At 47.0% G+C, this 24,410-nt stretch overlaps 1 protein-coding gene across 3 annotated transcripts in view; it reads right to left on the minus strand.

Annotated features, from left to right (window-relative positions):
* The window catches only part of LOC146194041 (uncharacterized), a 267,564-nt gene that overhangs the window by 43,815 nt on the left and 199,339 nt on the right, over positions 1-24,410 (minus strand). The window contains exons 2-3 of one of the 3 annotated variants that reach the window (XM_084602944.1): positions 19,745-19,793; positions 19,322-19,492 (exon numbers count right to left, since the gene is read on the minus strand). The exons of 1 other annotated variant lie outside the window; for it this stretch is intronic. In XM_084602944.1, coding sequence (XP_084459070.1) covers positions 19,322-19,492; positions 19,745-19,793 — 220 coding nt within the window. Of the gene's footprint in view, positions 1-19,281; positions 19,493-19,605; positions 19,794-24,410 lie in introns of those variants that run through there. One more of the 3 variants, XR_014706901.1, reaches the window with a different exon arrangement.

Here is a 24,410-nt window from a genome sequence, read left to right on the forward strand (position 1 = left end):
ACCTTGTCTCAGGGGGTTAGGTAGTGGTTGCCGGTCGCTCTTAGTCTGGCGATGCTTGACAATATGCAAGCTGTGACCTTCTTGAGTGTTTGGCAGCGTCGTGCGTAGCTTCCTGGCCTGCAAAATCTCTGCCGGTGCCGCAGCACCTTTCAGTGGAGTTGTCCTGTAAGCGACAAACTAAGCCAGAAATCTTGGTTGGCGTCAGCAGTTTGCAATAATATTCGCTTCCCCACCTATACCCCTTTTTCTGCCCGGCAATTCGACTGTGGATATCTAGGGCTAGAAGTAATGTGCTTAAAATCATACTCTCTTGCAAATGCAGCGAACTGGTAGCTTGAAAAATGGGGTACGTTGTCTCAACATGCCTTCATTGGTATGCCGTATCTAGCGAAGATAGCGCTTGTTGCTTGAATGACAGTCCTGACCGATGTATCCTGAAGTAATTTCACCTCCGGAAAGCTTGAGAGCGCATCGTAAACGCAATAATAAAGTTTACCGTCATAGTATAAAATGTCGATTCCAACTCGGTACCACGCTTGCGTGGGCACAGAGTGCATCTGTAGCGGATCACGAGGTTGACTGTATCCATGTTTTCGGAAGACTTCACATTTCTGAATAAAGTCTTCAATGTCACTATTCATTCCCGACCACAATATCGCTTCCCGAGCTGTGGATTTGCATTTGGTTATACCCAAGTGCTCCTGGTGAATTGTTTCCACACCTTCGTGCTTCATGATGGTAGGAATCACCACTTTGCAACCCTTTAACAAAACACCCTGAACTTGCGAGAGCTCGTCAGTAAATGGTTTCAGCTGGCCTTCAACCGGTGCACCTTATCCCGGATTTTGAGCACACTGCATAGATATTCATCTTAGCTTGTTTCGGCGACTAGTCGCATAAAAGTCCTATGGCTCACTCGAGACGAAAGTACACTCACGTCGTGTACTTCTACATCTTGACTGTCGATGTCGGCCTTGACACTGTTGATTGAAGCCCAGGACATCACATCGGCCATGAAGAGGTACTTTCCTGGAACAAAAACAATCTTGATATCATAACTAAGTAGTCGCAGAAAGAAGCGTTGCCGCGTTGGCGGCATGTCACCAATCGCTCCTTGAAATATCATAATCAAAGTTCGATGGTCGGTTTCCGCGATAATATTACGACCATAGGTGAAATGATTGCATCTTCCACAGCCATACACAATCGCCATGGGTTCTTTTTCTGTGTGCGAGTATTGCTGCTGGATTTCCGTCAAGCTTTATGCGCGTGTGCGAATGGCTTCCACTCGTTATCGTGACGCTGTAACAATGCAGCACCTAAGACATTAAGCGATGCATCGCATGAAATTTTAGTTTATTTTGCAGGGTCGAAAAGCGATAGCAGTGGTTGTTTGCTCACGCTCCATTCAAACACAGCTCCCTGCTTTAGCAAACCTCGTAGTAGTGCAGTCCTACGCTCCAACGATGACAGAAATTTGCTAAGGTAGTTATTAACGCCGAGCATCTTTGCACTGCTTATTTGTCCTTCGGCTCAGACATTTGCAGCATGCATTGTATCAATGAGGGGCTAGGTCTTACTCCCTTAATGTTTATTAGGTCGCCTAGGAATTTTTATTTGTTTAACGCCAATTGTATTAAGGTGGTAGTTTGGGCTTGTTGCTAACACATGTCAGCAAGAATAGCGCAGGAACCGAACAAGGAGCAAGCAAAGAGACACACGAGCGCTAACTTCCAAAAGTTTATTACGAAACCGAGGGCAGTGAATATACACGGCGTGGCAATGCATTGCGCAGACGCAGTACGCAGATAGGAGGACCAACAATTTTCAATACTTTCTCAGATAATTAGGTTCGTTTTGCGATAAACCTACAGACGGTTTTGAAATGCACATGTCACCTAAGCTATCTATGGCTTCAGCTTCGATGATTTCACGGGTAAGTTTGCTAGGGTTTTTGGTGATGACCTTGCATGCCTCAAAGACAAGTACACAATCTTCAAAGTGTCTGCTGTGCTTAAGAGCTTTCTTTATAGATATTAGGAATTTGTTTTATTCATTGTCGCAGGCTAATTTGCTTTCTTGTGTTCAAACCTACGTTGACAAGTTTAGAGTCATTCCTTGCCAGAATGCTTCTGGTACGTCTGGCAGTGGCTTTTCGGAACTTTTTAGTCTTTATCTCAGACCCACTTTTATTCATTTTGATGGGTCACCAGAAAAATTGGGTATACATAGGGTCTTGCATTGCTCCCGCGCTTGGCGCTCTATACATGGCCGAAATTCACCGAGCGCTTTGCAGCCACCTTACCGATTTAACAGTAGCAAACGTTTTTAGATACGTTGACGACTATTTAATCTTCATTGACTGTGACTCTCGTTCCTTCGAATCACTGGCCACTAACACAGTAAATTTCGTACGCTCAGGCTTCTCGCCTTTAATTATTACGCATGAGTTGCCATCAGAGGGCAGTATCCGGTTTCTTGACATCAACCTTTTATTTCAGGATGACCAGCTTTACTGGAAATATCAGCCACGCGCCAATAAGCCACTGCTCCCGTATGATTCTGCGCCCTCCAAACTTGTCAAGAGGTTAAGGTTGGCTAGTTCACAGGAAGGGAAAGGCGCAGTATCTGTCACACTTGCTCTGTGGACACCTGAACCGCGCCGTAAGGGAAGGGAGGAAGGTGGGAGTGAAAGTGGAAAGAGAGAAAGGGGAGCCGTAGTGGAGGGCTACGGAGTAATATCGACCACCTGGGGATCTTTAACGTGCGCTGACATCGCACAGCACACGGACGCCAGGGAAATGCAAAGTTATGTCTCTCCAATGCCAGTGTCTCTCCAATGGCAGCAAAATTTGCTTAACAAGTATAGAGACTAACCGATTCCGGGTTTCCCATGCATGTTCTTAAAAGTATTTCCGAAATACTTTTAAGGCAGGTCTGTTCACCTCTAGATGTTCCAGCTCCTCGTTCCGCAAATAAGCAAAACGTTGCTGTTATTCCATGCAATCACGGCTGGTCCCATCGCCTGAAAAAGATTGGACAAATGGCCAATGTAAAAGTTGTTTTTCCAGCTCCTGATACTGCAGAAACTCTCCAAGGTGACAGGACCTGGCTTTACGAAAAAAGATGGTTGTACTACAAAGCATGTGACAAAGTTCCTTGAATGTCAGGTATCAATTGACATGCGAAAAGAAATACATTGGTCAGACTGGAGGGTGCCTGAATGAACGCGCGAACATCGCTACAATATTAAAGAAAACAGAGGTGGTTTTCTTGATATGCACTGCAGACACTGTGAAGATTGTGTACCTGTCTTTGAGGCATGCAATGTCATCACCAAAAGACTGTGGGATTCGGGCTTGCCGTGTCTGCCCTTTGCGCAGCCGCCGCCCGCTTCCCAGTTGTTCTCCTCGTTCCCTTTCTCCCGCCGGAGGCGGCGGAGAGAGGCCCGGACGACTTGTCACTGTCGTTCGGGCCACGGCTCCGCCCTGGCGTCCCAGTGGCTGTTCCCATTGGCGCCTTTTGGCGGGAACATGGCACCGCTTCGACGGCCGCGCTCGCGCGACCCTCCGAGTGGGGCCCAGGAGAGACCCTCCGAGACATGCAAGGTGCGTACGCAATTCTTCTTGTCTGCCGGCCTTTGTCCGCGCAGACCAGTGTGTACTCGAATTCGTCTGCTCCGGGTCGTACCGGAGAGCGCAACTCGAGCCTGTCGATCGTGATCCAACGATCCGCGACAGGCGTACCTTGCGGTGGTTGCCCACTCTGTCTCGAAGGAACCCTTTGGTCACTGCGAGAGAGAGATCACAGCACGCCCTTGCGTGCTTGCGGCGTGCACTCCGTGTCACTTGTGCGCAGGGGAGCCTTGCTTCTCGCGCGCTCCCTTGACACGGTGACTGAGCATGTGTGTGTATGTGCGTCTTGTATATATGTGTATGTGTTTGCGTGTGCCGCTGGAGGATGGCGTTTCAATAAACGTCTCCTTTGTGAACTTGGAGGTTTGTGTCCTTGCAGCGCAGTGCTCTCCTCTCGGTGGAGTTGAGTGCGCGCTGCGGTGTTTCATTGTGCGCGTGGTGACGGCTGATCGGGGCTTCGGCTCGCGCGACGCTCGAACCCGCGGTGGTTGGTGGCCTATGCCCACGTAGAAAACCACACCTGGCGCCCAACGAGAATTGTCCTTGGCTCCATGAGTCGTTGGACAGCACATCGGCCGAGCCGGTCGCCTTGACGATCAAGCTTATGCGCCATGCCTGCCGCCCCCTGCGCGGCACTCGGCAAAGGCACTGGAACACGCTACATGGCTCTTCGGACCACCCTGCGGTACGAACGTTGACCATATGCCTCCGCTGTTTCAACTTTACGCCGTTGCGGAAGCAATGTGCGCGACGCCGCCGCTGACGGCATCTCCGCACAACAGCACCCGTACCCCGATAGCAGTCACTTCTGTTCGGGGAACGGGGAGGCGTCGGCCGGGGCTCCCTCTGGAAACCGCGCCGACAGAGCGATCAGTTGGCTGATGCGGCTCCGTGAACTTGCGAGCCGGCTGGCGCGCCATTCTCTCCTGGTACAGCATTTCGACGTTGCGGTGCGGTATCTACAGGGGAGAACGAACGTGGTAGCTGACGCGCTATGCCGTGCCCCACTCGCCCGCAGTGGCGTCTTTACGCCGGCAGGCAAAGGGGACGAAACAGCGGATGAGCCGCAGATCGGCACGGAGGGGACGCCTGCAGACGGGTTCCCCATTCCGCTATCCGGGTAAGCAGCGCTTCGCAAAGCAAGCGAGGGTGAAAGCTCTTTGTGAGCACATCTGAGACGCCGATGCCTGCGGAAGTTTTGCTGCGAACCTCCGGGGGGACGAACCCAGGCTCTCCTTTGGGATGACTGGGATTGTTTTCAGTCATGAAGAGCTACGACGGTCCAGCAAAATGACCCGCTTTGTCGCGATGTCAGCGACGGTCTCTAGGAGACGAAGCGCCGTTACGCTGCTTGTATTGCAGCGGGCGCAGCGCAGTTACGCTACTTGTATTGAGCGGGCGCAGGTGGGGGGGGGGGGGCACGAGCCAGCGTGTGTCGCGCCGTGCCCCGGGGATCCATATTTGCTGGGCCACAACGGGCTCGCGCTGAAATGCATAGCCACGGATGATGAGTCCATGAAACATTTGAAGTGGCTATTCCCCCATGTCTGAGCGGCGCTCTGTTGCGTTTCTCTCACGACAAACCATTGGCTGGTCATCTGAGTGGCTCCAAGGTTTCCAGAAACTGAGTCAATCGGTGACTGCAGCCGGCATGAAGCGCGACATTTTCCGCTTTTGCCGTTCCTGCCATGTCTGTCAAATGGAGAAGCCAAGGGGTGGCAATCCACCGGGCATGACGAAACCAACTTACAGTGTGCGTCCGTGGCAGATGGCCACCTGCGATTTCATCAGGCATTTCCTTAGTAACAAGCAGGGGCTCATTGCTGGAGAATTCCCCTACGGGAAATGCCAGCCGTGCCTACATTGCAGACCTTCAGGTCTGCAATGCGTAACGGTCTGACAAGCTTGCGCTGGTGCCCATTGTCACCACAGGCAAGCGCCGAGGCACACCCGATGTAGTGGAACGCAGCCGTGCCCCGCACCGGTACTAGGTGAGGCGACGTTCACCTGTGTGATTGATGCCGGACGGCGGGCCTTTTCCGCAACCGAAGGCATAGCGCCTCACCGAGCGAGCTTGCTCGTAGAGCCCTACCCGGAAGCAAGGTTGGTCTCCCCCTTTTCTAGCTCGCTCAGTTCCAGCCTTTGTGTTTTATTTTGTTTTTGTGTCTCTTTTTCCATGTTACGTTTTCTTCTGTTTCCGTTCTTGCTTCTTATCTTGTAAATATTGTACAGTGAGTGCCTTCGTTTGTACAACGCGTCTTCTCTCCTTTTTTCTTGAAATTGCGAGGGTTGCTCATTAGGCAGCCCCGACGCATGGCTTTTCCGGTGTGTGTGGAAAGGAAGTTGGGGCCATTTGGGGATGGGGAGCATGGACGATGCCCCTTTCACTCAAGGCCGCCGCGGTTGCGAAGCTGTTCGGGCCAGGTTCGCCGCTGAAGGTCGGCATCACCCTTTGCTTGGTGTGTGAGTGGCTGTGCGTGTGCGTGCCTGGGCGTGGAGGCAACGACGTCGCGCCATGTGTGTTTGCCGGCGTGTGCGGAGCGCGGTGGAAAGGAAGCCCCGCGCGGTCTTCCCATGTGCGCCTTGGATCGCCACGTAGTCACGGACTCTCCACACCCGGGGCCCCTTCGGCGTGTTCGCTGTCCCTGCACCTAACCTGTACCACCACCGACCGAGATCGTTTGCAGCCGAGGATGAACGTTGGCCACCCAGAAGTCAACGAGCGGTGAGTCACCGCAGGCTCCCTGAGCTGCACCGATGAACTTTGGGACTTCTGTACATAGTTGTGTTCTGTACATAGTTGTTGTTACTTCGCCTTCGGAACTTGTGGAACTTTGTACATTATTCTTCATGCCATCTTGTTTTTTTTGTGCGCCTTGCTAATGTTTGTCTTTCTTGAGTGTCTGTCTTGTCGAGACCTTTTCGGCTGGAGCTGAAGCGTAGTTGACTTCTTGCGTGAGGATAGCATTCTTTTCTTCTTGCTGGGGACCTGCCGCGTGCTTTCGCTGATGGGTGGGAGGGCAATTAAGGAGAGGAGGATGTGATATTCGGGCTTGCCGTGTCTGCCCTTTGCGCGGCCGCCGCCCGCTTCCCGGTTGTTCTCCTCGTTCCCTTTCTCCCGCCTGAGGCGGCGGAGAGAGGCCCGGGTGACTTGTCACTGTCTTTCGGGCCACGGCTCCGCCCTGGCGTCCCAGTGGCTGTTCCCATTGGCGCCTTTTGGCGGGAACATGGCACCGCTTCAACGGCCGCGCTCGCGCGACCCTCCGAGCGGGGCCCGAGAGTGACCCCTCCGAGACATCGCAAGGTGCGTACGCAGCTGTTCTTGTCTGCCGGCCTTTGTCCGCGCAGACCAGTGTGTACTCGAGTTAGTCTGCTCCGGGTCGTACCTGAGAGCGCAACTCGAGCCTATCGATCGTGATCCAACGATCCGCGACAGGCGTACCTTGCGGTGGGTGCACACTCTCTCTTAAAGGAATCTTCTGGTCACTGCGAGAGAGAGATCACAGCACGCCCTTGCGTGCTTGCGGCGCGCACTCCGTGTCACTTAGTGCGCGCAGGGGAGCCTTGCTCCTCGCGCGCTCCCGGAACACGGTGACTGAGTATGTGTGTATATATGCGTTTGTATATATGTGTATGTGCGTGTGTGTGTGTGTGTGTGTGTGTGTGTTTGCCGCTGGAGGATGGCGTTTCAATAAACGTCTCCTTTGTGAACTTGGAGGCTTGTGTCCTTGCAGCGAAGTGCTCTCCTCCCGGTGGAGGTTGAGTGCGCGCTGCGGTGTTTCAGTGTGCGCGTGGTGACGGCTGATCGGGGCTTCGGCATGCGTGACGCTCGAACTAGTGGTGGTTGGTGGCCTATGCCCACGTAGAAACCACAAGCCCTAGCAAACTTACCCGTGAAATCATCGAAGCTGAAGCCATAGATAACTTAGGTGACATGTGCATTATAAAGCCGTCTGTAGGTTTATCGCAAAAAGAACTAAATTATTTGAGAAACTATTGAAAATTGTTGGTCCTCCTGTCTGCATACTGCGTCTGCGCAATGCCTTGCCACGCCGTGTATATTTACCGCCCTGGGTTTTGTAATAAACTGTTGGAAGGTAGCGCTCGTGTGTGTCCTTGCTTGTTCCTTGTTCTGTCCCTGCGCTATTTTTGTTGACGCCAATTGTGCATTTGGTTGCGTTGAAAGTCAAGCCAGCGCATTCTGTAGCTTCTAGCGCTAGTCTCAGCCGGTCAATGTGGTCTTTCATCGATTTGCTCCAGATTAATACGTCGTCGACATATACTTTCACGCCATAAAGCCCATCGAATATTTTATCCAGAATCTTTTGGAAAACTCCTGAAGCAGAGGAAATTTTCAAAATGTAACTTGAGAAAACGGTACCGCCCGAAATGTGTTGAAAATGTGCACAATTTTGATGTTTCCTCGTCCAAGGATATCTGATGGGACCCGGCGTTTGCATCAAGGCACGAAAAAGCAGTGGACCGGGAGTTGTTGCCCCGGTCAGTTTCGCATCTATGTCTTCTCACGTTGTCGTCTGTTAATGTTCCCTTTTAATACATTCATTAATCTTCCTAGGGTCCATGTATACCCAAAGTTTTCTATCCTTTTTGCGTACTATCAAAAGAAAGCTTACCTTTTCAGTGGGCTCCGATACCTTGGAGGTGATTCCGCCCTGTTCCATGCGTGCGCTGCAGCTCCTCCTGTAGTGGCTCCCGCAAGGCTAGTGGCACGCGTTGTGCTGGCTGTACCACCGCGGAGTATCGCCAGCAGTATCGCAGAGCACCACATGGTAGCGACGCTCAACGAAACCTTTGCCGCTGAACAAATGAAGGAATTCGTCTACCACTCTTTCTGTTGAATCTTGCGAAACGGCGTGCACTTGCCGCGACTAAGGCGTTTGCAGGCTTGAAGGCTTAGTTTTTCTTGCCCGTTCCACATGATGCAAAATTGTAGAACGGCCTTGTTGCCATTAATCTTCACTTCTGTGGTAATGGCGCCAAAGTGTTGAATTCGCTTCCACAGAAGGACTGCAATGTCGCGCTACTGGGCTTCAGCCGTGTGGCTTTGGCAGCCTCTTGTTTAAGAAACTGAGGGAAAGAATGTTGGCTTGTGAATGTCGACTTTCATGCACACCGACAAGTTGCCGACTTGTGCTTGAGCAAGCCAATACGTTCACGGAAAGTGCTTCTGACAGCCACGTTGAGTACACCGAACTCTTCCTCGGCACCAGTAAGCTCACTGATTTGATACTTTGCTATACAGTAGACCACAAAGTGGGCTTTTCGCTGGAATTTGTAACAGGTACGACCAAAGCAGGATAGCTCTTCGGTGCATGCATTTCTGCGCAGCTTTGGCAGATATAAGCCTGCTGCCTTTTACGATGGGTTGGGCACGTTTGCTTAACCGGGTACACCTATTGATGGTCTCGTTCCGATATTTATTGATACGCCGCAGGTGCTTCGGCTGCCTTGCATATCTTTTCTTCTTTCTCAAATGTGAGCTTGTTATCTTTCAATAACTTCTCGCGTAACTTGTCGCCAATTATACCAAAAACAATATGGTCTCTGGCCACTCAATCAAGGGGTCAAAATTCCTCAAAAAGTGCTCGAATGGCTCGCCAGGTTCCTGCACAGATCTCCTGAACAAGTAGCGCTCATATACCTCATTGCTCTGTACTGCACAATACTCGTCAGAATTTTTGGTTACCGTTGCGTTCGTCTTCCGAAAGAGTGAAGGTGTTAAATACCCCTATTGCTTCTTCACCTGCAGTAGTCAGCAGTAGCGCGGTTTTCGTGGGCTCTGGCTTTGCTGACTCTGTCGCCGTCAGAAAAAGCTGAAACTTGCATCCGGTGGCCTTAAGAATTCCATTTCGTGGCTTATTTTTTTCGGTTTACAAGTCGGTGTTAGCCCCTTCTGACAACATGTATCGAAGTCATAGAAACCGAATGCAAGGGGGAAGAATATAATAATAATTGGTTCACAGGAAAGGAAAGGCGCAGTATCGCAGCTTTATTTGAACAACACGTATTTATACAGGTGGCTTATACAGACAGCAGCGTATCGACTGTTGCGTATCAGTTATACATTTGAGGCCGCATTGCGCATGCTGTCCCTCACGCATACGATACTGGGGAGCGAGTGTCAGGCACACCAATAAAAATAAGATTTTTCGGGGGTGCGCGAAAGAGGGGCTGCAGAAGACCAGTTATGAGGGCGCAGGGGTGCCCAACACGTCGTGATAGATCACCACCTAGGCCACCAGCGGCTGAAGGGGATGAAACTGTCGGCACTGCTTGGTGGATATCCTCATGCAAAACATCGCAAATACCTCCAACATTCGGGTATTGTTCGAGAGAGAGAGAGAGAGAGACAGAGAGAGCCGCGTTTCTAGCGCTTCGCGCATGATTCTTCGGAGATGTTCACGAAGGGCTTAACTTTTGTCCCCAGACATCGACAATTGAAAGCCCACAGTAGTTATGTTAGCTGGATGATCAAAATGCACAAATAGTTGCTGGAGGGCATGCTCCGTGCTTATCACCTACCTCGTAAAATCAGCCATAGTACACGGAGGGTAACGTACACGGCTGACGAACAGCTGTCATGCCCCGCATAAGGTGGCGCCCCTTTTTGCCTTCGACGCGAACGGAGCTGCACAATTGAAAAGCGGAGTCATCCACGAACTTCACCACACTCTCATTAGGACGCTGCGCTCGGTAGCCAGTCCAGCCATCTTTTGTGATTCATTGTTACCGAAGGTTCCGAGCAGCTGCCCCCGGAAAATCTTGCATGGTGATGATGGCAGCCTGGGGGTTTTTAACCACGTTTTGGCGGCGACATATAAGAGGAAAATGAACATTTCGCCGCTTGCGCTCTTCTTCCCACCCATTAAACGCAGTGATCCGGTCTTAGCTGGTCAGACAGTCCTCAACGTCCTCAAATTTGTGACCGTGAGATGGCGTTGGCATACGAGGCGTATGGAAGAGGGGTGGCTAGACACAAACAGGAAACTGAGCAGTCTGGTTTTCCCCTATGGTTCGAGGTGGTGAGGCAAGGGGACCACACACGGGAGCTAAGCCTCTCAAGCGGTGGTTAGCCCTGTGCACAGTGTCGTGTCTACTGTGTGGCTGGGCGTTGGTGGCATCCAGAAACGCCTCGTTTTGTGGTTGTACCTCGGAAGCTCAGCCAAAAGTGTGCAGAAGCAAGGAGAGCTTAGTAAATTGATTTGTTGGGCACCAACACAAGCACTGGCTAAAGAAGACATGCCTGGGTTCAGCGACACTTCAGCAAGCTTCCAGCGAGAAGACGAACAGGTGTAAATATCCCGAGCTCATTCACATGGCGGCGCCAGTAAATAAACATTGCAGCAATATGAAACTCCGAGTACCAATTAGAAAAATATAAAACTTTAGCAATCAGCCGCCCAATGGAGGGGGAGGCTGAGCTGACCTACGTTAGTCTCTTAGAAACGCAAGCAGTTCATACGGTCCTGAGAGGCATCCCAAGCCACTGGAATCCCGGACGAAAGAAAATCATACTCACGCAATTCACTGAACCAATTAAAGTTTATTCTCCGCCTCTCTTTCTCTATATCTGGAAACAACAGCTTGCGAAGCGGACTTAAAGCATTGTGTTTCATGCTGCCCTATAGTGTCGTTTTCCAAATCAAGGAGTTTTGGCGCTTCAACCGACTTAACTCTCTTTCTAGTGTTCACGCCGTCACGGTGATCATGTAGTAGGCCTGTTTTCTGCCCTTGGCGGAGCTGACAGCGGCAGACCTCTCGACATCCACGTCTTCTGCGACCTGTTTTGGAGTCTCTAACGGCGCCCTGGTGTCGTTATTGCACCAAAAGAAAGACACACAGTAACTATTATCCATGGTTTGGTTTGTGCAAACCTCAGACACGAGCACCTCAACCTCACTAGGTTGTACCACATCGAGAATGTCTTCGTCTTACACTCTGAAGACCTCCGGCGCTGCATGGTTATACACAAAAAAAAACAATATACACACAAGAGAATTGAACCAGGACGTTAACACCGATGATGCGCTCGCTACCAAATGCCAGTTTTCGGGGGGTACGAAGAAGAAAGCTTCACACAAAACGTGGGGTTGCTATATGAAGAAAAAGTAAACAAAAGATTCAGAAAAAATAAACGAAAATAAAATAAAAATAATGACAAATTAGGTCTTACTTTTTGTCACATTGTCCAAACGTCTTGTCAAATTGTCCAAACGGAGAAGTATACCTCCTTGCTGTTGAGCGCCACCGACAGAACACTCACGCATTCCCCTTCTCCCGAAATCATCTTGAAGGCTTCAATAATCTCTTTTAAAACTGTAATTTGCGCTTGCCAGCACCTTTGTTTCGGTGAACTTTGGTACACAATCCGTGCTCCTCAAGTCCTGTTGATTGTCATCCGTTTTACACCGGGAGCAATGGGTCGCTAGGTTTCCTAGAGTAGACAATGCGACACACAAATTTCTATGCTCCCTTATCTTTTCATTGATGCATTTGTGTATAACCATGCGGCGCCGGAGGTCTTCGGAGTCGTATAGCCAACTAGCCCGCTCGCAAGTACTACTGATCGTTATACACGCCACTAAATTGGAAGAGCCGCTGCATTTGGTGGAGTGCATATAGGTAAGGAGAGATAAGAATGCCTTCCTGAACATACAGTGCAAAGCAGTTCAGGACAACAGCCAATTAAGGAACACAAGAACTCTGCATAAGACAATCAAAGATATCAAAGGAAGCGTCTGTGCTAAGCTGGGCGTGATAAAGGACAAACGAGGCAAGGACCTCACTGAAGCCTCAGAGATAAAGAAGAGGTGGCAGTAATACACAGAAGAACTGTACAAGAAGGACCCGAATGTGCAAACCCAACTTAAGACGATTGTGATTACTGATCTCGAGCCGGGCATCCTGAAGAGAAGTTGAATGGGCCTTAGCCAGCCTTGCTAAGAACAAAGCTAGCGGAATTGATGGCATTCCAGCTGAGTTGCTTCAAAACCTCAACCATGACGCTGTTAACATTCTGCATACATTATGTCAGAAGATTTGGACAACCCTGCAGTGGCCACAGGATTGGAGGAGGTCAGTTTACATCCCCATTTCAAAGAAAGGCAGTGCCAAAGATTGTCCCAACTACCGCACGATCGCGCTTATTTCGCATGCTAGCAAGGTGATGTTTGAAATCCTCCAAGGAAGGCTGCAGCAGTATGTGGATCGGGAGCTTCCGGACGTGCAAGCTGGGTTTCGCAAGGGCAGAGGAACTAGAGACCAAATTGCCAACCTTCGCTGGATCATGGAAAAAGCAAGATAGTTCCAGAAACCCATCTACTTCTGCTTTATTGATTATGTGAAAGCGTTTGACTGCGTAGATCACAGCAGATTGTGGCAAGCTCTCCAAGTGATGGGAGTTCCAATTCACCTCATCTGTCTCCTGAGGAACCCGTATGAAGAACAAGAGGCCACAGTCAGAGCTGGGCATGGTCTTACTGATTGGTTTCCGATTCAGAAAGGAGTGAGGCAAGGCTGCATACTGTCGCACTGCCTATTTAACCTATATGCAGAGTGCATCATGAGAAAGGCCGGTCTGGACGAGTCTTCAGCTGGAGTGAAGATTGCTGGAAAACGTATCAACAACCTTAGATATGCGGATGATACCACTTTAATGGCAGAAAGTGAAGTGCAACTCAAGAGACTTCTAATGTGCGCACAAGAAGAGAGTGAGAAGTTTGGGCTCAAACTGAACATTAAGAAGACAAAGATCTTGGCGTCTTGCCCTATCAAGTCCTGGAGCATCAATGGACAAGAAGTGGAAGCTGTGACAGATTTTCTCTTCTTGGGCTCCAAAATTACCTCGGAAGGAGACTGCAGCCATGAAATTAGGGGACGCCTGCTTCTGGGAAAGAGAGCAATGGTTAGCCTTGACCGCCTAATAAAGAGCAGAGACATTAATCTGCCAACCAATATCCGTATAACTCGTGCTATGGTCTTTCCAGTTGTGATGTATGGATGCGAGAGTTGGACTGTGAAAAAGGCTGACCGCCGAAGAATTGCCGCGTTTGAATTGTGGTGCCGGCGAAGACTCTTGAGAGTTCCTTGGACTGGCAGAAGAGAAAATCAGTCGATATTATCGACCATAAATCCTGACTGCTCATTGGAGGGTCAAATTCTAAAGTTAAAGCTCAGCTACTTTGGTCATCTGATGAGAAGAGAGGAGTCGCTGGAGAAAGATTTGATGTTGGGAAAGGTTGAGGGTCGCCGGAGAAGGGGTAGGCAGCGAACGCGATGGTTAGATGGCATCCTCGAGGCACTGCAGATGAAGTTATGTGATGTTAGAAAGATAGTGAGAGACCGGAAAACGTGGCGTGACATGGTCCATAGGGTCACGAAGAGTCGGACACGACTGAACGACTGAACTGAACTGATATAGGTAAGTGGGCGTATTGTATGTTTCTTGAAAATAAAAAAGCACCCTATACCCATTAGTGAAACCAGGCATATCGAAAGACGATGTGATAAGGGATCTGTTCAGTTAAAATCACTGCACCTCATTGATGATGGTGGTAACAATACCAGGAAACTTCGTGTCAAGCAGCGCCTCTACAGCGTTTATTGGAGACTGATACCTAATAGCTTGAGGTGGTCTATTTAATTGGCAGTTTACCGAAGTCAATGAACGGGCAACTTCGACGTCTTTCTCATTGCACTGGGAAGATTGGTGATTTACAGTCGAGCCCTCTGAAATGGACCTGACGGTCACGCTGGCTGCATTCGTTATTTCCGAAGTTCGTATAAGTGGACTTACCCCATAAAAAAGAAGAACTGAACAGGGTAAATAGGGTACGCCTCAGGTCGCAGATGAGCCAACGTTTCGACAAGTGGACTTGTCTCCATCCAGACGAAGACAAGTCCACTTGTCGAAACGTTGGCTCATCTGCGACCTGAGGCGTACCCTATTTACCCTGTTCAGTTCTTTTTTATACCGTGCAAACCATCTTCATTTCGTTCTACCTGGACTTACCCCAGTACGGTAAAAACGGCAATGGCGCACAAAGGTGGCGTCTACTTGAAAAGTAAATTGTGCAAGATTTTTCGTTCACATGATACGTTGCGCAGCCGTTACTAAGCTCTCAAGCTCCACCACATTCTTCTGGCAGAGAGTCTTCCTGCGGACGTGCCAGTTCACGGGAGATGTATATGAAACATTTATAGCCACATGCGGAAAATCTGAAACTCGTCTTATAATCTCGACTAAGGTATGAAGATCCAGGGGTGAAGCTACTAGAGTACATGTCCGCGCAGACCACTGTGTCGGAGTCAACTTCGTGTTAACTACTCCAGCAGCACGTTGGCGCAACAACTACTACCTTAAAGCTACCATCATAACGCAGCATTTACGCGAGCTTCGAGCCGCGTCGAGCTAAACAACAGGCGGTAACTAGCTAATTACCCGGAAACAGTCAGCTAATGACTGATTTCAACCTTTATTATTTTTGCGTACCTGACCCCTAAACATCACTGCGCACTGTCGCAGGAGCGCAGCAGGCAAGGACCCGATTGTACTTAAGGTGCCACTTACCGTGTAGGCATTCAAGGCGTACCTCGTGATCGGTAATAAAACTTATCAGATAGCAATAATTGGTCTATCACCTGCGACGTGTAGCAATTACGTTTTCATAGCTGACCCTATTTTGCACTTGCTACAGTTCTTGTACTCTAGACACTATTCTCAGCTGGTATTCACGCGCGCATCGGTTTCCCTTCTAGCCTTTCGGTTCATGCTTTACCAATGATCAACTGCTGAATCAAGGAAGAATTGTATTTTTTTTTTGTTCTAATTGCTTTAATGCATAACTTTCGCTGGGAGACGATCTTGAATCCCCGCGCCAGCTGTAAGCACGTTTCTCGGCTTAGAAAGGCTAGCTTAGAACGAGGAGGGTAGCTTACGAGGCCTTCGTGTTTGTTATAACCGATTGTTGCGACGGTAGAGTATTTAGTTCTATCTGAGGCGCAGTGTCGCAGCCTTAATAGATATTGTACTCCGATCTTTCTTCGTAATAAGCGAGCATTCTTTATACAGCGGCTGTTATAAATTGACTCGACGTATACGCTGCTGTCTACTTTCTGGTCTGAGTACGCAGCTTCTCCTCTTGAAATACTTCATGATTTAAGTAAGCAAGAATGTTTTAGTCCAAAGTACCAAACGCAGGCCGGATGGCGGCTTTGCTGATGCCATGCCGATGTCTCTCATGGCCAGCGGCCAAAACCCGGATCGGTGACAGACCAGCACGTCCAAAGAACGGGCTCTGAGCCGCTTATCTTTCCAACTGCCCTCCTAGAGCACAAGAGAACACTGCTTGCGCAGGTTCTCTTGTGCTCTAGGAGGGCGGACATACCGTAAATAGAAGAATAAACTTCATGAGAAGAAAAGTGAAATGGAAATTCTTTCTCTGTTTAAAACTTCTTGATGCTGTGCCACGCCCGAGGCACCGGTATGCCACTGAAGCATTTTCAGAAGAGGCACAAATGGCAAGTACATTTCCTAATATTATAGCACCGAGACTACAGTACTGTGCCGAGAACGCTTGCTGAAATTTACATGTTCTGCACATGTTCAAACAACATTTACTGCACATTTTCTTTTATAATCGCGTGAAAAGTTCTCAAACGTTTCTGTGCAGTCTACCAGCTATTCATTCATTGAAAGGCTCAGAATTTTACATTTTTTATTATAGAATAACTGCTTTTTGTTCTTAACTTGAGCCCTGAGGCTTACCCTCAACCCTTTTTCACTGGGTTTGTATTCAGGATTTACAGCTTCTGCTCATGCATGAATGCACTTTTTTATAAGTGAGCAATGCTTCTTTTTCATTTTGCAAGTAACCCAGTAACCCAGTAACCGAAAGCCGCAAAGTTTTCCTACATAGAGATAATCTGTTTTTTGTATTCACGGCTATTTGACAAGTAACCTTGATGCTATGTGCTTCTATTATAGCCTGAAGAGTATCTTCTGGGAACATCAAGCCCCGCCGCATGCCAGACGAGCGTGATGCAGAAAATGACATGGAGCCTCTGCAGTTAGAACAAAGTTCAAGCAGCACAGATGCAGCTATACCACAGCACAGTGGACATAGCGCACCCACTCCACCAGCAAAACGACCGAGGAAGGGTAGAGGAAATACTGCATCAAATGCAATTTTTAGTAAAAGGCAGACGACTCTCGAGACCCTGGCCAATGCAATACAAAAGCCACCTGTCCCTGATGAAACAACACATTTTGCTAATTATGCTGGTGCACTAATGAAGCAGATGAGCACCACCACACAAGTGAAATGTCAAAAAGATTCTTGAAGTCGAGAGGCACCTGACTGCAGGTGAATGAAGGTCGTCCTGCTGAATGTTTATTTAAAACAATATGTGCTGCAGTGGCTAATATCAGTGGCCTTGCTACCATGGCACTGCTCGCCTTGATGTCGCTCATTAAAAAATGTCATCTGGCTGGATTTTGTCTTCAGTAGACTATCTGTGAGGCGGCTATTGGTGATTGCGTTTGTGGTGTGTAATCCGCGGGCACCTAAGATAGTCCTCTGTGTTCGTGGACCTCGTCACAGTGCCCTCTTGCTTCGGCCCCTCAGACTCGAGCGGACTTTGCTCACGCGTCCTCCCCCCCCCCCGTCCAAGAGTGCCGCCGCTCGTACAGGCTGGCGTACGTCGCGACCAGTATCCCATCCCTCCTCATCATAGTCACGACCACCAGCGGATCACGGTGCGTGCATCCCGTTCTCACTCGCTAGCGGCGTCAGCGGCATCAATCAGTCGCTGCTATCTGTTCATCGCGCAACGTTCTAATGGGCCCACGTGCTGCCTTCCACAACCTCCCCATCACTCAATTGCTATCTTCATTTCTCCGATCACAAAGCTTCTTTCATGGCAGCCAACAACGGTCAGTGGAGTGTTTCTTGGACTACGTGTGAAAATTAAAAACATTGTCTGTAATTGTACATAAGTGTCTTGCTCGAAATATTTGACCAATCTATCGAAAAGGTGAAATAGCTGATCAGCTGCGCTCAAATGTTGCATTAGGAAGTAGCGCAATCGCAGGCATTTTTTCTTAGTGACTTCTATGAGGCTTCGAGTGTCTGCATGCCCCAAGCGGTAATATAAAGCTGAACGTAGGTGCCGCGCCTTTTGCTGGGAATATTATCGCTAAAAGCCTCAGCCAGCTTTGCTCTGTGTATTAGTAGACGAATGTACGCGCGAAAAAAGCCGCGTGTGAAGCGTTACACGACTCCAGTCAACACCACAGTAGAGCTGCCCGCTGCTGGATTTTGCCCTTTTGAACACGAGAGTACCACCTGCGTGGCCGCCCCACCACCAGGGTCGCTTTCACTGTGCAGAGAAAGGTGTTCGATAACAGGATTTCGTCTTTCTTCGGCGTGAGGGCCCCTCCTCTTGAGCCAAAGCGAAGTTAAATATGGTATATGAGTTTGCAGGGCCGTTGCTTTTAATAATTTTGTTTATAGAATGTTAAGATATTGTGAACATTTCTATCTTTCTTTATGAAGATTGGTAAAGTTGTAGCTATAATCCTTATGTTCTGTCAGTAATCATTTTCCAGCTCGAGACTATTTGCTTTGTGCATATATTATTATTTTCTGTGAATAGATAGCCTGATTTAGGAGAAGCAGTGCTCTTGTAGAAAACTTGTTCGAAATAAAAAATCAGGTTGCACCATGCTGAAACTTTTGCTCACCTTACAGCTTACACTGTATAATCCATGATGGTATGGTAGCATTCGGGAACTGGACTGTTTATATAAATACAGAAACAATAGTCGTGCTTGTTATTAATGCACAGCTATAAAAGTAAGTAGCATAATGTTCCACGAGATTCGTTTCATATTTGTCAGTGTACTTATGCAGAGTATGTTGCAACTCATAATTGTTTTGCGTGTCCGTAATGATGTTTTATGTTAAGTAATTTGGATTTCGCAAGCAGGCTCACACATGGATGACATCCATCGAGTTGTGCTGGCAGTATATAGAGGAGAGTGCATGAGCACTGCAAGCATGAAGAAAGCAATGCCACAACTACTTACGAGTGTTCTTCGTGTTCAATATCTCCTGTCCCCCTGGCGCCCTCTTACTATGGTGTTTTCACAGAGGTAAATAAGTTTCAAATGACGGAAAAAAATCTCGTCGTTAGGGATCGTAATTTCTGTACAGGTTACCTATTTAAGACACAAGCGTTACTAAAGATAAAGCACAGTGGCTGCTAGAAAAAAAATGGAATTTCATCTCTAATTTTTAAGCTGTGGCTTTGCTTATATTGGGTTCCGTAGAACGATTTGCACAACTGAAATCTTTTATGTTGAGGATTAGGAAAGGTGACTAAACATTCTGTACTTGAATTAACCATGGCATCATGAAACTGTTTGATGACATTTGCTGAAGGGACTTGAAGAGCAACTGCTGGTTCATTCTTTAGTTGTACCTGACTATCGTGCGTAAGAAAATAACTTTGCAAGTAATTAGCATTGAAAGATGGCAGTCTTAAATAATGTACACTAGTAAATCACACTCATCACACTCGGAATGGATAAAGCCAGGCATCGAGTGTTCACTTGTCAGTGGGCACGGAGGCACGATGAAGGAAAGCATGAAAGACTTACGCACCCGTTTCTTCGTTCTGCAGTTCGTCTCTGTTCTTGCGGCTGGGATGACGACAGATGGCCACCGGCAGGGGGATGCTTCAGCTGCGGCCGAATTCTGCGAGGCTGCGTCTGCCCCGGAACCGCCATTCCTGTCGACTGGCTTCGTGGCCATACGCCCCCTGGAGATTCACCTCTGCGCAGCCGCAACATCAACGTCATCACACTCGGAATGGATTAAGCCAGGCATCGAGTGTTCACTTGTCAGTGGGCACGGAGGCACGATGAAGGAAAGCATGAAAGACTTACGCATCCGTTTCTTCGTTCTGCAGGTTAGTTACTTCTCCAAATTACCGTTTACCTGCTTGAAATCGGATGATCGCTTCATCATCGTGCTTCCGTGCCTAGAAGCAGTGATTGCGCCTTTCTGTTCATTGTTGCTGCTCACATGCGGTGACGTCGAAAGCAATCCAGGCCCAGAAGATCTTGCACAGATACTGCAAACCATGAAAGATATGAACGAACGTTCCAAAAGAATGGAATTAGCGCAAAACACTATGCTGCAAAGCATGTCAGAACTGAAACAACAGCAACAGTCGGTATCACAGGCAATGATAGAAATAAATGAGAGATTGCAAAAAGTAGAAAACCAAACTTCAGTATTCGAGCACTGGCAGCAGGACATGAAAGAGCTGCATGCTACAGTAGAGCGCCTCGAAAAAGACAATGTTGCGCTTCGATCCCGTCTTGATGACGCGGAGGATCGGTCTAGACGGAACAATTTGGTTTTTTATGGCATAACTGACTATGCAGATGAGACATCGTCCGAATCGGAGCAAAAAATTCTCGAAATAATAAAGACTACTATGAAAATTGATATATGTAGTTCAGATATCTCCCGTGCACACAGACTTGGGCGTTTTGTCAGTAGAAAAACAAGACCACTAATAGCTAGATTCGAAAACTACAAAACAAAGGAACTGGTCTTCTCAAAAACGGGAGTGTTTGAAAAGTAGCGGTAAAGGAGTTACTGGAGACTTCTGCCCAGCAACGCGCAATGTCAGAAAAAAATTAATCGAATTTGGCAAATCCAAAGGTGGCGTATCCTTCAAACTTGGTTACAAGAAAATTTTTATAGGACGAAAGTGCTACGGCTACAACGAAAGTGAAGATGCCATTTATGAAATCAGCAATTCCTATGAAAATGCAGCAGAAATCGCGAGTGAAACTCATGGCAGAACTCTCCGGTCTGGTTGCATGATGTCTACTAGCTAGGATCATATGAGGGGAGGCGCTTCGAATAGTCTCGAATGTTCAGTGTTATACACAAACATCCGTAGCCTTTACCCAAAAAAAAGATGAATTATGCGCGATAATAGAAGACTGTAATGCTGATATTATTGTGTTAACAGAAACGTGGCTAAATAGCAAAATAAGAAATAGTGAACTGTTTCATTGTGAAAAGAAATATGTTGTCTTCCGGAGTGACCGAACGGGCAGAGTTGGTGGTGGGGTCCTAATTGCTATCAGTGAATGCATCGATTGTTTTGTTGTACCTATTATAACTAATTTAGAGCTAATCTGGTGCTGCCTGAATCTGAACTTTAAAAAAGTAATATTAGGCGTATGTTATCGACCACCCTTGGCTGACTCATCATTTTGCGATAACCTACACGATTCTCTAAATCATATTGTAACTCGTTTCCCTGGTGCTGATCTTTTACTTCTAGGCGATTTCAATTTTCCAAATATCGTCTGGTCCTTTGATAACTCATTTTCAAATCCCCCGTCCACCGAAGCTAATCTCTTTCTCTCCATTTGCTCAGACTTCAACTTATCCCAGATTGTTAATCGTTCTACACGTGTAACACATAGTACATCGTCAGTTCTCGACCTTATTCTTTCAACATCAGCAGACAACTTATCGATCATTTCGCACCTGCCCGGGCTGAACGATCATGATATCCTATATTTTACGCTAACGGTGACTCAAACAAAAACAAGCAGACAAAAAAGAAAATTTCGTGATTTTAACAAAGCTATCTACACCGCCATCAACAGCGAACTCTGCTCATTTCTAGATCTGCTTTTGCCATCACTTCACGACCGGTCCATAGAAACTAACTGGTCCATGTTCAAAAATAAAATTTCCGAATTAACCATCCGATACGTCCCCCTTAGAACCGCCTACACTAACAGCAAAGCGCCTTGGTATAATACACATCTGAACAGATTATCAAACAAGAAAAAGCGTTTGTTCCGTGCAGCCAGACAATCTTTAAAACTAACTCATTGGCTATCGTACAAAAAAGCGACTAAATGTTACATCACGTCTTTAAGGTCAGCTAAGTTGTCTTTTTTAAACACTACTCTTCCACAGTTACTAAAGGCTAATCCAAAGCGATTTTGGAATGTCATACGAGGGAACACTAATAACACTAATAACAACACCTTATCATTGCTCACTAATTCAGGGGACTCAGTGCCGTCTCACCTCTGTTCAAAAGTACTTAACGACACATTCATTCAGTCATTTTCATCCCCTGTACCCACCAGTCATATTCCAGTTGTGAATGCTACCAATTATCAGCTCATGGACCCAATAATATTTGAATCAACAGGTATCAAAGCTTTAATAAACAAACTGAAACCCAAATTATCTTGTGGAACTGACGAGATAAATATTAAATTTTTGCAAAACACTGTAGAATACTGTTCAATAATACTGGAGTGCATTTTTTCGCAATCTTATGATCTTGGCATTTTGCCCCATGACTGGAAATCTGCTAAAGTAATCCCCATCCACAAATCAGGTCCAGCACACGATCCCCTCAATTACAGGCCTATTTCCCTAACATCCGTACCTTGTAAAATTATGGAGCACATTATCTACACACATCTTGTTAACTTTCTCGAAAATAACAACTTTTTTTCAAGTGCACAGCATGGATTCCGTAAACTATTCTCTTGTGAAACTCAGCTTGTCTCCTTCACTAATGATTTGCATGCCTATTTAGATTCTGGCTTTTCGACTGACTGTATATTTCTTGATTTCTCTAAAGCTTTTGACAAAGTAAGCCACGCACTACTCCTTCATAAACTCAGCTTTCTAAACATTGACCCTGCTGTAATTAATTGGATCCGCGCTTTCCTCACATCCCGCGTACAATTTGTAAATGCTAATGAAATGTACTCACCTTCTGTCCCAGTCCGGTCCGGCGTTCCGCAAGGGTCGGTTCTGGGACCGCGCTTATTCTTGATTTACATAAATGACTTGCCTTCCTGTGTTTCTTCGAAAATTTGCCTATTTGCTGATGACTGTGTTTTATACCGTAAACTTGCTGATAATTCCGATATCCTACTAATCCAGAATGACCTTAATAATATTAGCGAATGGTGCAGTAAATGGTGCATGCAATTAAACATTAACAAATGCAAATCAATGAGGGTATCTCGAACTAATGTAACAAGTCCTATGTATATGCTTAATAACGTCCCATTAGAATCTGTAAAGTCATACCGCTACCTTGGTGTAATCGTTACTAGTGATCTAACCTGGAAATTGCATGTCAACTCCATCATCGCTAAAGCCAATCGTACTCTCGGATACATTCGTCATAATTTCTCCCTTGCACCATCATCATTAAAGCTATTAATGTATACAACATACATTCGTCCACAACTGGAATACGCCTCATCTGTTTGGGACCTCGGTCAAGCAACACTCATACACTCCGTTGAGGCAGTACAAAATCGCTCAGCCCGGTTCATCTTAAATAACTATCAAAGGACAGCCAGCGTTACTAATATGAAAGCATACTTACATCTCCCGCTGTTATCTACTCGAAGAAAACTATCCCGCCTCTCACTTTTTCACAAAATATACTACCATAACTCCACCTTGCGCTCCTCATGGGTTCAGCCACCGTCCTACATTTCGTTTCGCCGTAACCATAGTCAAAAGGTAAACATTCCGCACACAAACACAGTTGCCTATTTTAACTCCTTTCTTCCCCGCACCTGTAATGATTGGAATAACCTCTCTGCATCACTAACAAGTATAACTGAAGAACAAAAATTTAAATCCGCGCTGCAATCTTTTTTGCCTAGTTTTAAAACTTACTGTATGGTTATTTGCATAACATCATTGTATACTGTTGCTTATTATATTTTTATATTGTTGTTTTTAACACCTATGCCGTTTTCCTAAATTTCCTAAATTGCACATGTACCTTGTTCTTTTTTATTTGCTTTGTTTTTTTTTCAGATTTGTACGCTTTTGTTAACCTTCTGTTTTATATATATATATCTCGTATGCGCCCCTCCCCTCTGTAACGTACAACTGTACCCTGAGGGTATTATAAATAAATAAATAAATAAATATTATGCGCATGAGAAATGTAGTTTATATCATGTGCTTAAAAATTTCTGACTTGCATAAACATTCCTGAAATTGTACTGTCGCACTCAATATACCCTACAACGCACAAGATGTGGTAGGAGCTAAGTTGTTGGCACACATTGACGATAACCTTGCTCACAATTTATTCATTCAGTTGAAGAAACGGATAACAGAGTTCACTTATTATTTTTACAAGTTGCTTGCTCGCTGTAAATGCTCATTAATTTATTATTGCGTGGATGCCTGAATTGATACACTAGGGATGCGTTGCAACTCATGCTGAGCGCGAGAGTACATTCTATTTACTTTTTTGAATAGAAAGCACCCAATTTGCTAATGAAATCCAATAGCCTCCTTTTCTGAATTCCATCCAGGTCAAATCCACGTAACTACCTGGAGGTTTTGAGTTTGCATCCTGCGTTTTGGGCTGATATTTATGGCTTGCAATGGGAAAAGGTTGTCTCATTGTTGTCACCCAGTGCCATATGTAGAGGCTGCTTCGATTTCTTTAGCTGCATCTGTATGTAAGTTTAGTCTTTTGCACTAAGTGTAACCTGCTACTATTGAAGATTCCCATCTTTTCCTCTTGAAGCATATAAAGTAGGAAACGATTGTGTATAGTGAGCACGAGAACAGTGTGAACATATCTGCCCTGAGGATATCGTAAGCATGTTTCTCTTCACCACTTGATCATACTCAGCCTCACAGAAGG

Source organism: Amblyomma maculatum, chromosome 4 (assembly GCF_055883805.1).
Source record: "Amblyomma maculatum isolate TAMU_Amacu chromosome 4, ASM5588380v1, whole genome shotgun sequence".
NCBI lineage: Eukaryota > Metazoa > Arthropoda > Arachnida > Ixodida > Ixodidae > Amblyomma > Amblyomma maculatum.